Consider the following 17,570-nt stretch of genomic DNA (forward strand, 5'->3'; position numbering starts at 1 on the left):
TCAGAAAGAGGTGGAGCAAGCTGACAAAGCTACTCCGGAGATTCAAATGCTCCTAAATTTGTCTATCACCACTACTACTGGGTTGTTACAATAATGATTTTACTTAAGTGAATTTCAGAAAGTGAGACAACCATAATCATATTACCCAAACAACACAACAACAAAAAAAGGTTTTAAATATATTACATTCTTTGGCACATGGTGATGGATTATGGCATGAAAGTTTACAGGTTTTTGGATTTGAGACTTTTCATTGATTTTCAAGTTTAATAACTGCAGTGACTCTACATGAGAGATGCCTGTGAGATAAAGTAATGTTGAGTTGTCGATTGTGTTGTTAGTGTTTATCTGTGAACAAGACATGGCAACATCAATTGGTCAAAACCCGTTCAATCACAATAGTTAATAGATTATTGCATTTAAAGAAAATATATTTATTGATTATATTCAGATTTTTATATTCATACAGCAAATATGTGGTAACAAGACTAAACTAATGCATACGACCCTACAGGCGTTTTGACTGTTGAAGACCTTTGTGTAAATAGTTTACTTGGAGGATTTTACCTTCGGGATTTACCCCCACGCAGGTAACAGCCCTGGGGCTCCAGATCTCCAGGGTCCCCTGAAGCATCAGGTGCAGTCCACATCGTCTGGGTCTAGAAAAACTGCAGTGCTGCACCACTCCCCTGCAGGCTGTCTGCTTGGATGACACTAAACATGAAAACAAATTTAAGAAATGAAGTATGAAATGTGCTCATCATTACATCTAAAGCTAGCTTACAACCATAGCTAGCTGCTAACAGGCGACGTTGACAATAGATAGAATGCGATAAAAATGATTTGCAGCTTTTTCTTCTCCAGCCTTACGCTGAGGATAATAACACAAAGTATATTAAGGTGCGAGGTTTTATGTAAAGTTTTGAAAACAGATGTACTCGTTATACATACATCGACTTCCTGTGGAGGGCAGCAAACCGCGCGAAGAGAACGGTGTCGTCGAATTAGAGTAGAAGAAGAAAGTGCCCCGGTACGTCGGTCAATTGGTTCCCCCCGTCGTTTCCGAAACAAGTCAGGTAAGAGGTTTTTAACAGTTTTTAACCAGCAGCGTCCGGTTACTCATTGTACAAATATTTGCCAATGTATCGTGAAGGCATAGTATGTTGTTTGTGTTGAAACCCGGAGGACCACAAATGCTTAAAAATGTCTCTTTGTTTACTTAGCTGCTAGCTTAGCTCGATTAGCAGCGCTACCTGTAAGACGTAGCTAATGTTTTGACATTGGCGAATGCTCGCTAGCGTTAGTCATGTGTTTGTCAACTACCAGTCTATTTCAAAATGATAAACTCAATAGCGTTTGCAAGTTGACTGACAGGAAGCAAACGCACCAGCCGGCGTCATCCGCAGATGATCACACAACGAGATGTAGTACTCTTTGATTGGTTCTGTGTGAACAGACTTGGGGAAGAATGGATGCCCTCACACACATGCTTTCAGACGCCCTCGACCCAAAAGAAGAAAACGATGGGCAAATCACAGAGGAGTGTTTGCTGGGGAACTGCAGAGTGAACCTTCCCGAGGATCTGCTCGAGGACGTGAGTCGTCTGGCGCTGGGCGATGAAATGCTGCTCCTTATCGTCGTTGCTCGATTGTTTACAGGTGTAATACACGACGATGATTCATCGACATGTGCTGTTTACGCTTGTTCTCAACAGCCTGAAATCTTCTTCTCGGTGATGAGCGAAAGCACCTGGAGTGAAGTGCTGACAGATGCCCAGAGGCAGCACCTTCGTCAGTTTTTACCACAGTTTCCTGACAGTAATGCTGCGGAGCAGGACAGCACCATCAGTGACCTATTCAACGACAGAAACTTTCACTTTGGGAACCCCCTTCATCTCGCGCAAAAACTATTCAGAGGTACTTGCTATTTACCCACCAGCACACAAATGTTTTACACTGGATGAATTGTTTTTAACGCTTTCTGGTCATGATTATCTCAACCCAGATGGTTACTTCAATCCTGAGGTGGTCAAGTACAGACAACTGTGTGCCAAGTCTCAGAGAAAGCGACAGCTGTACTCCCTTCAGCAGTATTACCACAGACTGTTGAAACAGATCCTCGTCTCCAGAAAGGTATTTTTTTTAATTAGAAGTTTAAAGTACAAAGCAACGTGGCCTCACGCAGTTAGTGTTACCGTGTCCTCTTGTTGTAGGACCTGCTGGAGTTTGCAGTTCACAATGGTCTGGACTTTCCACCGAAAAAGAAGCTACCGACAAGGACTCAAGCTGAGATGAGGGAGCCGAGGGCGAAAAGAAGATTGAGCCGCATATTGAAGGAGGTCAAAACTGAGTGTGGAGACAGCAACGCTTCATCTGATGATGATGGTCAGTCTTTTCTTTCATTAGTATCATTGCAGATAATAATACCTTTCATTTGTAAAGCATGACAAATGAATAATTTTTTTACATTAATAAGAAACATTACAAAAAGCACATTTATTTACAACTGACCATACTGATTCTTTCGCGTGTTTTATTGCATATTCTTGTAGACATATCATTATGGACTGCGGCACCACAATCGCCTTCCTCTCCGACCCCCACTGTTTCGCTCAGAGTTTTTCCCAGCCTCTCCACCCAAGACCAGAAGTCCACAGGTCAGCGAGTTCTGCAATACCTAGATGTTTGTTATAGCTTACTGTATGTTTGAACACGGTGACAGTAATGCTCAAAGACATTTCATTTCTAAACAGAAAAAGTAGAACTAGGTGAACAAGACTTGAAAGCCATGCTGCAAAATCATCGGGAGAAGAGGAAGCGACAGCCCGTGAGTGGGGGGGAAAAGAAAAAAACACAGATATGGTTAAACCTGTACTGTGTAACACTAATGATTTTTTTTTTTTTTTTTTTAAGGAACATCCAGATTTGATGACCTCTGATATACATCTTGGAGACATACTTTCCAGAGCAAATATTGGTCGGAAGGGGACTATGTGTGAGTAAAAATGCATTTAAAAAAAAAAAAAAATCATGACACAGTTTTTAATTAATTTTTCTTTCCTTTTTGTCTTCCAGTACTCTTTGATCTGTCTCTACCTAAGAAGAAGATGAGAGATGAGAGAAGGAAAAAGAAAATGCGGACAATCAAAGTGGAATCCGAGGATCCCTTTGAAACTCTTGCACCTACGGACACACCGTCAGCCCCACTAGGGAACATCATCAACTCCCTGCCCGACACACCATCTACTCCACTGCCCCACATCAAGGAAGAGTGAGTCCGGTATCACAGTGGTGTCAACAACAATATTTACAGTATCCGTCCATCCATCCGTCTATATCTATATAACTAATGAAAATAACGATTATTGTTGTTGCAGAATTGTTGAGGAGTGTCAGAGCAGCCCCGTTACAGTTGAGGAAATAGCCATCAGTTTCTTCAGCTTGTTGGAGAACATCTTAAGGACAGAAAACCTTGCCAGTACTTCACTGGTATGGTCTTATTACCAAGGCTCAAATGCATATTATGTAATTGATCACACTTTTGACTACAGATTATAATGTATATGTTTTGATTCCTCAGTTGGAGGAGAAAGTTCAGATGTGGCAGTCCTCTCCAGCCAGTTCCCTCAATGTTTGGTTTTCATCTGCCTCCTGTTGGTCGGACTTGGTTCTTCAGGCCCTGCAGTTTCTTGCAGGAGAGACTAAAGGTAAGAAGCATTGGTCACTCACATAGAAATAGGAAATAGTCAAACTTTGTTTTCCACCCAATGTCACTCATGTATTTTTCCATGTTTTGTTACTCAGATGGCATGATAGCACTCCCCAGTGGCTTTTCTCCATTTGTGGAATTTTCCGATGAATATCAGCAGTGGAGATGGATCGGTAAGAGCTTCCTGATTGATGCAGGGCTCGGTGTTCCAGATGATTCTATTCACTGATATTAATATTCCCGTGACTTTTTCCAGGTCCCACTCAGGATACAGAGAAGGACCTCAGTGCACTCTGCCAGTTGTGGCTGGACTCCAAAGACTTGGTCGTCAAGGTAGCACAGTTCTTATTATGTCATGAGTGCTGTTGTCGCACTCACTGTACAGATTTTGCTTTGCTGTTATATAAATTTTTAGAATGTGTTTGTTTTTTTTGTCTTCCACAGACAGAAAATGAAGACATGATGGAGATGACTTCTCCCACACAAAGAGTGTAAGATTCAGTCATTTACAGACGATGGCAAATATGACATAATGAGGAGTATTATTTTGGCTTGGGCCATGCCATTTGTATTTAACTATAATTTCATTATTTCATTAGCAAATACTTAATTTCCTAATGAAAATATAGCCGTACATGAACATGATGAAGTAGTCTGAGTTTCACCATCAAGGCTGATGAGGTTAACTGTGTAACGTCTCTTACCGAGCAGTTCGACTGATTATGTGGTGCGGCCCAGCACAGGAGACGAAAGACAAGTGTTTCAAGTCCAGGTTTGTTTGTGCTGCTAGAAAACAGATCTATCACATTTTCCCTCTTTGTCCTTAACATGAACTCTTTACAGCAACAAACCTTTTGTTTATTTTGGATTTTTTAGGAGCAGCAGAGATACAACCAGCCACACAAAGCCTTTACATTTAGGATGCACGGTTTTGAGTCTGTGGTCGGGCCTGTTAAAGGAGTGTTTGATAAGGAGATGTCTCTCAACAAAGCCAGGGAGCACACGCTGCTTCGCTCGGACCGGCCACCATATGTCACCATTCTCTCTCTGGGTTAGACCTTCTATTTCACTTTGACTTTATTTTCAAGGGAATCTGTGATTTAAGTGTGTGCAAAGGAAAATAATCAACACGTCTTACTTCTACCCTTCCTCTTCCATAGTGCGGGATGCAGCAGCCAGGTTACCCAATGGAGAAGGAACGAGGGCAGAGATCTGCGAACTACTGAAAGACTCACAGTTCCTTGCTCCAGATGTCACTAGTGCTCAGGTGGGGTTCATTGGCATTCAGCTTTGTTCGGGCTGTGTGGCCTGGTCATTTGACTGAGATACAAGATGTAGTTTTGTGTGTATCTTCCTGTCACACTGATTCGACCGTTAAGCCGTTGCCTCGTGGTGAGATTTCCTGTCGGTAATGAGCGTTGTTTTTCCGCTTAGGTCAACACAGTGGTCAGCGGTGCTCTGGATAGACTTCATTATGAAAAAGATCCCTGTGTGAAGTATGACATTGGCCGGAAACTCTGGATTTACCTGCACCGCCTTCGCAGTCAAGAGGAGTTTGGTAAGCAACAATGTGCCTGATTGAAATTCGTGAAGCTGTTGAAAAATGACTTTTTCACAGGGAGTGGAGGCAGCCAGCATGGAGCAGTTTGTCAGGTTTCACTGTTTATTATTTATCTGAAGATAAGGCATTCACTATTTCCTATAACCACCTTTTAGCTCTGCTAGACTTAAATTACACTGGATCAAAAAATGTTACGTCTCATGTAAATGTTCTTTCTTTCTTTCTCCCACCCAGAGCGGATCCACCAGGCTCAAGCTGCTGCTGCAAAAGCAAGAAAAGCTCTACAGCAGAAACCTAAACCAGCATCTAAGCCTGTGAGTCCATGTCTACATTTCACTGCAGAAAAAAACATCCAGTTGCATTTCCTGTTTCACTGTTTGTGAATCGCTGAAATTGTGCTGGAAGTTTTCGTTTTTCCCGCTTTTTAAAAAAAGTGTCTAAGAAATACATGTTGCTGATTGTGAATCTCATTTTTGGTTCATGTTTTAGAAGTCTGGTAAAGACGGAGGCAGTAAAACCTCTGGGTGTCTGGAGGCAGGTCAGGATATAGGCTCCATTCCCATGTCACCAACACCTACAACACCCACCATAAACATACCTGGAATCCCAAAGTCGCCCTTACCCTACACGGCCACCACCCCAACCAAAAGTGGAATCTCAGATACAATGAAAACCAGTCCAGGGTCAGTGTGACACAAATGTTTTTTTTCTAATTGACACATAACGTACATCCATGTTTCATCTTAGCTTTTAAATACCAATTCAAACTTCTCATAATTTCCTTCTCACCTTCTGTCTCTCCTAGTGTTCTTCTTGTGTCCCCTCCCTCATTGCCGCAGCTGGGAACCATCTTGCCCAGCACTCAGGCTGGTCAAACATCTTCACAGCCAGTCACGTCTCAACACGCAGCTCGGATAGTGAGTCACCTGGCAGCGAGCTCCCTCCCTCAGGTGCGGGTGGTTTCTGCTCAGGCTGGTCTGAGCTCTTCGGCTGGAAGTCAGCAGGCTACACTGGTACATCAGACCCCACACCAGATCAGGATGCCGGTGTCGGTGGCAGCCAAGGGCATTTCACAGGTAACTAAAATGACGAATACATGAACATAAGATCAATATCTGTGTTTGATTTGCACATTGCAAATGTGTAATTGATTCTGTGTGTGTTTATCAATAGACCGTGATGTCGGTGCCTCTGAGGAGTCAGTCTGTTAGTAGTCCAGTCCAGGTGCCAAGCACCCTGTCGGTGTCTGCTCTAACTGTGGCCAAACCTCAGACTGGATCACCCGGCAGCCCGGCTAACAACCCTGCTTCCCCGGCTGTGCTGCAAGGAGTCGGCAGCCCGAACATCAAACAGGTGAAGCATTTTGTTTTGAATGCGATATTTTATTTGTTACGTTGACTAGGTCTTAAACTACAAGAATGTTGAGGCTGAGAGTGTTAGAAGATTTGTCGGTTGGTATGTTACATTTTTTTTTTCCTCTCAAGGTGTCCATCACGGGACAACTGGGAATGAAGACTCCAGGAGGAGCAGGAATTCCAATAACGGCTACAAACCTGCGCATTCAGGGTAAAGATGTCCTACGTCTTCCACCGTCCTCCATCACCACGGACGCTAAAGGCCAGACGGTGCTGCGGATAACTCCGGACATGATGGCGACTCTTGCCAAGTCTCCAGTTGCGACCGTCAAACTCACCCCCGACTTTCTGGGCACTGCCACCTCAGGCAGCAAGAGCATATCTGCCACTCTCCATGTGACGTCGTCCCACTCGTCACCCTCCTGTGCCTCCAGTGTCGCGTCCTGCACAGGGGACGTACAGACGAGTAAAGCGAGCCATGTTGCCTCCACGTTGTTGAAGGCTGCAGGAGACACAGCCATACGTCTGATGCCAACATTGGCTGTCACGACCGACCAAAAAGCTAGAACCTTCACCACCGTGACCTCCCCTGACAAGAGTGGCGCCACCATTCGCATTATGCCAGGCCTTGGTGTTATTCCACAGAAACAGGGTCAGACCATCACAATGACAACCACCACCGGCGGCAAACCGCTAATGGCGTCGACCTGTGCTAATGTGGTGACCATGGCTGCCAGCGTTGTAGCTGGTGCTAAGGGGATCACAGTGGCTCCCGGAGTCTCGTGCTCAGCCCTGACGCTCGGAACAGCTACAGCCACTGTGCGGCAGGTCCCTGCTACCGTGGTTACTACACAGACGGTAAGAGAATTATTCACTCTGTACATATTCTGTCATCTGCGCAGTATGTAGCTCAATTCTGTGATTACTGCTAGTGTACAGGAAACATAACTTGTGTGTGTAGCTGTTTGAGGATAAAACTCTGAGACTGAAGTTCTCATTCGCTATGACAGGTCTCCACCAATTGGATTTCGAGATGATCTCTTTATGCGATCACACTCTTTACGCTTTGCGTTCTTCCATGCAGCACAAAAGCAGGCAGCAACACAGACAAACATGGCGGGGGGAGACGGTTTGAGCCCAGGGGATGTTTGAAAGTGTTATGTGTAGAACTTCTTGGCTGTTCGAAATGTAAACAGACAGTTATATATTTTTCTGTTGTGCATAGGATCAGCCAATGTTCTTTACACACACATTTTGACTCGTCCTCTGCTTCATGTGCTACAGACGGTGCTAACAGTGTGCTCTGGTGGTCAAACTATGTCATGACACCATTTCTAAATTACCCCAAGCATCTATTTCTGCATTATGTTCTATACAAAGAAGTTTTCAGAAATGGTGCATATTGGTCAACGTATACACTAATAGTGATATATATCTGTTTGACCAATATTGGCCAACACATTGTATCGTTCAGGCTCTACTTCTACTTCTCTGATGTGTATATTGACCCATGCTGATTGAAGAAACTGTCCTTGGCCATGTGTCAATATAAATCCTGAGACTCAGGAACATTCCTCTCTTTTGACGACACTGTAGGGGAAGTTGCCTGCACGGATCACTGTGCCCCTCTCTGTCCTCAACCAACCACTGAAGAGCAAGAGTGTAGTGACCACACCTATTGTGAAAGGAAGTCTCAATGCAAAGTAAGTCTCCGTTGTTTGTTATTTTTTATTTATTGACACTCTGACTCAGACCTCCTCCAGACAGAGTTACTGAGAATTTGATTCTAACTGTTAGATTAAAAAAGAAAATAAGTTAGTATCATCTGTTGTGAGATTCAATGCTTTGATGTTAAATGTTTTGACCTCCCTTGTCAGATGATGGAAGCTCACTTGTAACTATTTCTAATAGTTTGTAGTGGCAGTGGCATTGATTTTTAAAGCCTCTTTCATATATTTATGTTTTGTTTCATATATTATCTGGTTTTCTTGACAAAGTTCTTCCCTAAAGCTTGTAATTTGGGCTGGTAGCCATGATTTATTTATTTTTTCATCTCTTTTTTGAGCAGTATCAGCAGCCTGGGCAGGAACATCATCCTGACCACAATGCCCGCTGGCACCAAGCTGATCGCAGGGAACAAACCAGTCAGCTTTGTCACAGCGCAACAGTTCCAACAGCTTCAGCAGCAAGGACAGGCTACACAGGTTTGCTTATGTTTCAGGGTTCTTTTGTTGCAAATGAGACAGTATTGTCAAGAAAAGGGGGAAAAAGTACAGTATTTTAAAAACACCAAAACAAGTTTTCATCTAGTACATCATTGTGTGACCGTACACAACATAAATTGTATGCTAGAGTGATTAATGTTTGTTTTGTCTCAAACATAGACTATCTGTCTTTCTTCCTTTTAGGTTCGCATACAGACGGTTCAGGCACAGCAGCTCCAGCAGCACATGGCGACAGGCTCCCCGAAATCTGTTTCCACAGTCGTGGTCACAACGGCACCGTCACCCAAATGTGCCCCTGATCCTCCATCCGCACCTCAACAGTGATCCACTCAGCCAGCAGTGAATCGTAGGGCTCGGATTCTCTTCTGGACCATTCAGATTGTCTCTACACTTGCAAGTGAAGTTATTGTATTTTGTAACATTGTTATTACAGTGTGTAATATGCCTTTATTTCTTTCCAAGTTGGACGATACCAACGAAAGCCAGAAACACATTTCCTTTCTATAAATGATATGAGCTTATGTTCAGATTGTCACACCAGTGTCAACAGTATTTTCAAAGTTGTCAATATTCCTTGTTATACGTATATTCCACCTTTTCTGTCAGTGCTTGACAAACTTTGGAAAGACCACTTGCTCTGTTGATATTTCATCTAAATCACCTCAAGTCACATCCAATAAATCAATATTAGATTACCGTTTCCAATGTCTGTATAACTCTTACTAGGATGTTGTCATTTCATTAAATGTATGATAAAATACAATATTAGCATTTGTGAAGTGAGTTGGGTTTGATGTAGTGGACCGTTGTTACATACACACTAACGATAAACTCTGTCACTAACCATAATAACAGATCAAGTCTAAATAGATGTTTTATTTTAACAAAAAGAAAATCTAAATTACAAAACAGCAGCTTGGTCTTTCACACAGACCATCAACACAGAAAATAAAATTGAAAATGAAGAATCATGAAGCATTCACTCTTCATCTGACTCTTCAAGCAGAGCTTTCTGGCAGCTGGTTTTGGAAGATGTATTTCGCATTCCGATCTCTATGTCCTGTGACCTTCCAGAGAATCGCTTCACAGTGCTGTTGGAACAAGAGAGAAAGACTTTGGAAAACACTGAAGAACTTAAAGATTGTACAACAGACTTTCTGCTCCAACAAGGATAGTGACTTTCTGCCGCCACTAACTTAACTAATCTAATTTTATTTTGTGTGCATCTTATTTTCTGACAGTGTTTGCTTGAAGGTGCACCAACATGTACATGTAGGATGGTCCTGTTATACACATGAATGAAGAGGGCTGGTAATAATAGATGAAAAACCAATGTACACAATACAAGGACAAATATCCTTAAGGCCTAGTAAACATTTAAAACACTCAATGTGTTCAGTAAGCTTTAAGAAGACTCCATTCTAGTGAGACCTACTGAATATAAACCAAACCATGTTGACTATAAAACACTGAAAGGTTACCTTAAGTTTACTTAATACTACTACTAAGTTGCCTAATGTTTTTGATGTAATTCCCCTCTGTTTAAACCGGCGGCACATTCAATAACTACATATTTTAGTTCTTAAACTTTTATAGGTAAAGGACATTTTACAGGTGAGGGCTACTTACAACCAAACCACAGAGGAGGTGCAGGCGACCAACAGCAGGGCGACGGCCAAGTGCCAGCAGAAGCACATGGTGACGAACATGATGTTATCGTGCATTTCCAGGTCCCACTCGATTCCATTCAATGGGTATAGTACAAATCCAATCTGAAACAACAAATAGTGTTGATGAAATAGCCTGTGATGTAAAGTCTATAGACATTGTGTTTAAAAAGGGGATGTGTCTATGTCAAATCAAGGAACTTTCTGCAAATAGGCCGAGATTAAACTAACTTAGTTCTGATCATTTTTTGCACATGGTTAACAGTAATTTAAAAACTGCTATGGTCCTTTAGGTATTTCTTGTTTCTGTTTCTCTGAAATCTCAAGAATTGTTTATGGGCATATCCAACAATCATATTTTTTGCATTCCCCCATGTCTCATTTTGCTTATCACCTGGTAGAACCATGAGCCCTGCAGGATGAACAGGCATGCCCCGAGCAGCTCCAAAACGATGTTGTCTCTTACGAACACCTCCAGCATGTTACTGGCCGAACCACCAAACACAGCCACGAGCAGCAGGGAGTGGATGTGGGCATCCAGAGGGGGCCGACTGTGGACGTGGTAATAGAACAGAAACCCTGGATGATGGGGGAAGAGTCGAAAACAGAACACGGCGCAAACTGATGTCTGAGGGACATATTGGGGATGTGAAGGAAAGTGTTCAACTGAAGCGTAGCACGGCTTACCTTCAACGAAAAGAGCCAAGGCGAGCGCAAGGCGGTCAACACCAGGTGGCACCAGTTTGGACTTTGTACTGGTCACCAATGTCATTCCAGAAATCCCAAAGAACAGGTACATTGTGCCGTGCTGCCAGTTCATCAGCTTGACCCAAGCCTTGTGCTCTGTGTCGTACAGGCGGGCGTGTGGCCCGTCCACCACAAACTGTTCAGCTATAATACCTGTGGCAGCACAAAGTCACACGAATGAGATGAGTCGAGAGCGGATGTGGAGGGTTTTTTAAAGCGCGCGGATGGATGGAGAAGAAAAACTGACCCACAAAGGAAGCAAGGATTGTGAATCCTCCCTCGATGTAGTCCATTTTTTTTGAGAAAGGCGGCACGGTCTGTCGTCCGTTGGGTTTACTCGTCCTCCAGTTGTGCCGGAGGGTGTGTTTCACTGTTAGCCAAAAGCCGTACAACAGGAAAAAGGTGCCAGGAAGGGCATGTCCTTTAAAGTTGGCCATCGTTAGCCCTGAAAACACAAGGAATATACCCAAGCAATCAATAACACACATTTAAGAGGAACACAATTCCAACTTTTTTTGTTTTTGTTGAATTGAATCCCTTTGAAAGGACTTTGAGGTTTGAGTGCAGGCAGATTATTTGATGGTGTTTAGAGCCATGTAATGATCACAAGAAATCAAGCGTCAGATCAAGGAAAAAGGAATTACAAAAGAGCAGCTGGAAATTTACCTCTTTTTTTTTTTCACAGCAACCACTTTGATTGTCATGGTCCTTGAGAACTCTTGCCAAATACTGTATATAAACTGTAATAGTTATGTTGTCAGCTGCAGGCATCTCTTGTAAGATAAGAGTGAAGTAGGCCTGAGGATGTCCCTGGTACCAGGCGATAGTTAGCGGCTCCTTTGTCTAGCAAAACTGATATTCAAAAGCTGTGGGACCTCCCAAGTCCGAACGGACAGAGCAGACTTTTTTAAAATCCACAACTAAGAACTACTTCATAGCCAGTGGAAATCACATTAGATATTAGCCCACTTAATGTAGGCTACAAAATTGGTTACAAAGTATTTAAAATTGACCAGAGATGAGTGACTTTGAGTTCAGGCACTAAGGTTGGAAATGCACACAGGTTCACTGAGCTCCAACACTATTCATAATAATAATAATAATAATAATAATATCAATAGTGAATCAGTACAAGACAATGTTCAGCTGCTGATAATTCTTTTTTAGCGGGTTACATGAAGAAGTCCTGCCGGCGGTTTGTCATATCAGCTGTCACTAATTAAACTGGGCTGTGGCCGGCATGTGTGTCTCTGCACACGGTGGCCAGCGTATGTCAAAGGTAGTTTGTGAGAGAAGAGCCGACATTTTGTAAGAACACCAAATTCGTTTTTTTCCCCAGTTCAAACAAATCCAACGGAGTTAAACATCTTCTTTCTGTTGGATCTCGTCAGAGCACTGTCAGAGGTGGGGTCCCAACTGAAATTTCATTCATATAATATCATCAGATACCTTGTATTAAAGAACTCAAAGCAGGGCCGAAAGAACATGATTGGGTCATCACTAATGCCTGAAGCAGAAATTATTAAAACCTAATAATAATCATAATCATAATAACAATAATGCATTGGATTCATACACTGCATTTCAAGGTACCAGGGGCTGCTTTACAAATTGGAAAATAAAAATGAAAACAATCCAAGGACAGAAAAAAGACCTAGTGTACTTTATCTATTCCAATAGATCACTTTTGTAAATTGCATTTGTAAACTTATAAATTTCCCCTTGTGTAGGATTAAATAAGGCAAAACCCCTTTGATACGTTTGATAAATTTAATAGCACCAATTAAGTTTTTTTATTGGCTCCTAAGGAAAAAAGAAAGAAAGCACCAAGCTCTGCACCAAAGCCATTTGTATCCGAGTTTTAGAAATAGTGTGACAGTCATTCAAATGTTAGAAATGAAATAAAATCTGTGCAATGCGAGGTAATTGTTTCATGAAAAATAGACATATTCTTGTAGCATAGTCTTTCAAGTTGGGGCTTTTTGGTGTTCATAACTGAACCAGTGCCAATACAAAGAGAGGGAAGAGAAACTACCTCTTGTTGGGCGAGAGCCACAGGTGTGTTTTTCTGCCTGTATTGTCAGACGAGTTTTTCTTGACTATCCCTGTTTAACTCGATTTGTCAACACATTTGTTTCTTCCCGTCGTGCTTTCTTCTCCACATGACATGGAGGTTGGTGTATTTGTACCGTATAAATCGTTAAATTGTTAAACGATGCAATTTCTTCATTGAAGGCATAAGTAGTATGTTGGAGAACTGTCCCCTCTACAGATAGTGAAGGTGAAATGACCCCTTATTCTCTAAGTTACAGTAGATAGTGTGGTTAACAAAATGAACATACCTTATTTAACCCCCCAAATGCTCAGGGGAACGAGAGTAATCCGTGAATGCTGGCAGCTGGCAGAGTGAGAGCACTCTGGTCTGTGTAAACTGCACACCTGTTCCCAGCACGTCCAACCTGTATTGACATCACAACATGGCCCCACCCATAATTTGCATTGGTTTCTGAGACTAAGGGACGCACTTCCTTGGTAACGGCTCTGACATTAAGGGAGGAAAACAATGTTATTCAACAACTAGACAATGCGAGACATTACTCCCGAAATATAATCAAAGGTTTTTGATTTTATTTTTTGAAATTTTAAACACAACGTTTTAAAAGGACTTGGTGAAAAATGTTGCTAGTTAATATATAAGCTGTGTGCACAAGGAGAGGCAGCAGCACATGCCTGTGTGAATGAACTTTACACCCATGTTCAATAAATCTTTATTGTCAATATTATCATACTCAAAGGATCCTCCTTTCTCAGTTAGTCACCAAAGAGCTACTTCAATTACAAAACTGACTTTTGTACAACAACAACAAAGAATGTGTTTGTCTCTAAAGCTGACACTGAATTCATTAAAATAGCTACAGGTATTAATGCGTAGACGTTGGTCATGTGCATGTGGGGGTTATAATATTACACAGAATAGTTTCTTCTCTCGAAATGGGTTCTCAGAGGAAGGCACTGGTGTCACCAGGGGGTCCTCTTTGGCATGAGCTTCACAGTAGGCCATCAGATCAGCTGCTGCTTTGGATACCTGTAGAAAAAGGTTGTAATAAAGTGTGGTTTTTTATCTGATTTATTTAATTAACATTGACTTTAAAATTCAAAACACATCTATCTTTCTTCATTTGTGATATTTCCTCTTGAGGAACCTTTCAGTTTCAGGCAGTTTTTTTTAATTAATTTTGACATTAGTGCTCCATATCAAAACACAAGATATCTTCCATATTTATCAATCTGGAGTGGTATCTGCTAAACATTCCATGTGCTGACTCACCATCATCCTCTCGATGTTGACCTCCAGTTTTAACTGTTCTACTGTCTTTCGAGCATCTGCAATCTTGGCCATGTTGTTGGACATCCTGCCCCTTCCCACCAGAATCAGCCAGCCTGCGGCAAAATGCCAAACGTTGAGTTATCAGACCAGAAATACCAGTGCACATCACCAATAAAGAAACCAAGTGCATGGAAAAATACAAACATGATTATACAGTGTGACAAATTACTGAAGGTGCCATGGTTCAAGTCTGTTTCAATTCGCTTGTTTATTCTGCTCCCTGGGTCTCAGCTGCAAGTGGCACAGGGAGTGTCTCAAAGGAGAAGAGCAGGGGAGGGGAGGCAGAGCAGCCTTCCCCATGGGGGAGCATCCGCAAGCTGAGAATGTAAATACACCTAACATTAACATTAACTTGTATCTTTTGCACAGTATGTTTGCCATAAACTGCAAATGAAGAGCTGCTATTCAACCCACAGCTATTTTGTTGCACAGTTGCCAGAGATTAAAACTTACTGAACCTCTTAGGGAGCAGTAAATTAAAAGCATCATTAGTCAACAACTAAAAATTTTCTTTATTTTTCAGTCAGCGTACGTGTGCAGGAAATTCATTGGTCAGTTCTATCAATACTAAAAATGTCTACATACAAGAGATCATACTTATGAGATATGCTGCCATTATCAGTACACACACTGAGATATGTAGAGTTACATGATCTGATACAAGATTTTTTTTTGCCATTCAACTGTACAAAAATAGATAAAAAAGAGAAATTGTACACTTTTTCAAGGTTTATCTTTACTCATTATAATTCACAATGTCACTCACCACGAGACCGACAGCGACTGACCGGCTCCTGGAATGAAGAGTCCGCTTTTCTTCAAATGGGGTCCTCCACACCAATTTACAGTCACAAATAAGACGGGATTAATGGCAGAGATGAGGAGCAAGGCTTCAATAGGTTCCCTCCTTCAAATAATTAGCTGTGGTTCTGCCCCCAGGATGGGCTCAGTGCAGCAGTTAAAGGCAACATGTGGCGTGACCTTCATCTCTTGAGCCTCCATCATTCACTCACCTGAGATAATAGAGGAGCTTGTGTTCTGAGAAGGAAAATTGAACATAGCTTTTTAAAAGAGCAACATAATTATACAGAAATGTTGTTGTTTTTTGTTTCCAGGCACCTAACAACTTTAAAAGACATTTGAGTGTTAATTGAGTGTGAATAATCTCTCAAGGGAATAGGCAAGGTTGTTTTTCTTTAATTATTTTTTCCTGTTTGAAATCAATCCTTAGACAAACATCAAATCTTTGATGCTAGGATATGCATTTATCCTTCGCTTTCAGTGTAGCATTAATGAAATTGTTTCATCTTGAGAGGACAAAAATATTAAAAGGCAGTATTTATTTACAGTAAGTTTATTGCTATATTTCTTATGCTACACAATGCAATGATGGAATCTAAAAAAGAATATCATCACTGCCTCCAGCTGTTAAACTAAAATTGTCATCATGGCTGGACAAAAAGATCAGATTTTGGACGGTTTAATAGGCTCCATCTCTACAAAGGGACAGACCCATGTCACACATCAACAAGTGCTATTGGAAGAAATTATTTGGATATATTGCTCTGTTTCTATCACGTTGTACTCCTTGTGTTGAGCTGTAGGTGAAATGGAATCTATGGGTGTTTCTCCGACAAAGTTAAATCGAGCGTTGTACAGATCTACTGATTAACAATAAGCAATAAGGTAATATGATAATGCCTTTCTGGGTGTGTGCAGTATAAACAACGAAAGCCCCAAACAAGTACTTAAGGGAACCTAATTCTTTCCTAAGAAATACACAAGAACACTGAAGAACATGTTAAGTTTACAAGGTAAGCGACTGAGTTTTTGTCTCATGCTGAATCTATCCTCGACAAGGCTGCCAGTCTTTCCCATAGAGCTGACAGTTATTCGACACTGCAGCAGGGGGCAAAGTGACGGGGTTATGGAGTTAAATGTCAAGTGCCTCGTTAACATTTGTTTCCCGGTAGTAACTGGTCTCTCTCTGTGAAAGAAGCTGGACCATCTGAGTAGAAAGAGTTGCTGCTTCACCCACTGTAACCAACCTGTCACCAAGTGCCCCCAAAAATATTGTTGCCAGTCGTTGACAAATATTCTAACCATCAACACAACCAGCAAGCAGCAGGTCTCCCCTTTCACTGTGTTCATCTCTGACATACATACTGTACATAGAAGCGCATATTCCACCAACTCTAGTATAAAGTATGTTGTACATATTTTAATAATATGTATAGCTCCTGTTGTATCCTCTCTATTTACTCTACTGATTAATGACCATTCCATCCTCCTTCCATCTCCTCGGTGTCCTGGAGGTTTTTGCCACACCACACCGGTTACAAACCAGTTCTTCTAGTTTGTAGCACCTGCTGCTCAATGTGTGACATACTTGGAATGTTCTTATCAAAGACAATGCATGTCTTTTTTCATGTTTGTCGCGATATGGTAATAAAGACAGTGCATCGTGTTTCATTTTTCATTTATTTGAGTCATTTGGTATTTCAATTCTTTTAAATTGTAATTTGATGTAAGTAATGTATATGATATGAATCATTACTTAGTTTGCTGGCAAACAAGTTGAAGTTGAACATTGTTATTTATTGCTCAGGTTTCATCAACAATAGCCAAAGGGTTTCAGCCCAAGCACCAAAGTGGCACCAAGTACCCTCCATACATTTGTTTTTGGCCTTGAAGGTGAAACGGGTCTGTTGATTTGAGATTATTACATGTGTTATTATCGTTATTACTGTCCCATAGCCACGACGACGTGTGTCTATTTCCACGGAACTCAACGGTAAGATAATTTGGCCGAGTTAAGAGAATATCCGAGGGCTCCCCGGGCTGAACCATCTTCACCGAGGCGGTGGGCGTGTTCGAACGGTCCTGTGATGAAGTCAGTTTCATCTCGGGGCTGTTGCC

At 41.7% G+C, this 17,570-nt stretch overlaps 3 protein-coding genes across 4 annotated transcripts; 1 reads left to right on the forward strand and 2 right to left on the reverse strand.

Moving 5' to 3' along the window:
* The first annotated feature begins 928 nt into the window (after positions 1–928).
* On the forward strand, positions 929–9,549 carry nfrkb (nuclear factor related to kappaB binding protein). The gene is made up of 26 exons (XM_035624016.2): positions 929–1,076; positions 1,457–1,594; positions 1,715–1,916; positions 2,005–2,132; positions 2,213–2,384; positions 2,552–2,656; positions 2,753–2,826; positions 2,913–2,994; positions 3,075–3,270; positions 3,377–3,488; positions 3,580–3,706; positions 3,804–3,881; positions 3,965–4,041; positions 4,153–4,199; positions 4,420–4,480; positions 4,585–4,759; positions 4,869–4,975; positions 5,143–5,266; positions 5,504–5,583; positions 5,759–5,952; positions 6,075–6,345; positions 6,443–6,622; positions 6,754–7,482; positions 8,221–8,327; positions 8,693–8,828; positions 9,033–9,549. Exons 2-26 carry the CDS (start codon positions 1,469–1,471, stop codon positions 9,171–9,173), a joined length of 3,831 nt encoding a protein of 1,276 aa, XP_035479909.1. The 5' UTR covers positions 929–1,076; positions 1,457–1,468; the 3' UTR covers positions 9,174–9,549.
* A 156-nt stretch (positions 9,550–9,705) lies between these two features.
* tmem45b (transmembrane protein 45B) lies at positions 9,706–13,757 on the reverse strand. Its single transcript, XM_035624032.2, has 6 exons — positions 13,606–13,757; positions 11,511–11,708; positions 11,204–11,416; positions 10,911–11,095; positions 10,479–10,621; positions 9,706–9,940 (listed from the first exon to the last, which is right to left on the reverse strand). Exons 2-6 carry the CDS (start codon positions 11,698–11,700, stop codon positions 9,829–9,831), a joined length of 843 nt encoding a protein of 280 aa, XP_035479925.2. The 5' UTR covers positions 11,701–11,708; positions 13,606–13,757; the 3' UTR covers positions 9,706–9,828.
* A 262-nt stretch (positions 13,758–14,019) lies between these two features.
* On the reverse strand, positions 14,020–17,558 carry gng8 (guanine nucleotide binding protein (G protein), gamma 8). Of its 2 annotated transcripts, XM_035624034.2 has the most exons (4): positions 15,418–17,558; positions 14,821–14,968; positions 14,592–14,704; positions 14,020–14,348 (listed from the first exon to the last, which is right to left on the reverse strand). In XM_035624034.2, exons 3-4 carry the CDS (start codon positions 14,673–14,675, stop codon positions 14,220–14,222), a joined length of 213 nt encoding a protein of 70 aa, XP_035479927.1. In that variant the 5' UTR covers positions 14,676–14,704; positions 14,821–14,968; positions 15,418–17,558; the 3' UTR covers positions 14,020–14,219. The 2 variants fall into 2 exon arrangements, with proteins under 2 accessions (XP_035479927.1, XP_035479926.1); XM_035624033.2 differs by lacking the exon at positions 14,821–14,968.
* Positions 17,559–17,570: the final 12 nt, after the last annotated feature.

The sequence above is a fragment of the Scophthalmus maximus genome, chromosome 2 (assembly GCF_022379125.1).
Source record: "Scophthalmus maximus strain ysfricsl-2021 chromosome 2, ASM2237912v1, whole genome shotgun sequence".
NCBI classification, from domain to species: Eukaryota; Metazoa; Chordata; class Actinopteri; order Pleuronectiformes; family Scophthalmidae; genus Scophthalmus; species Scophthalmus maximus.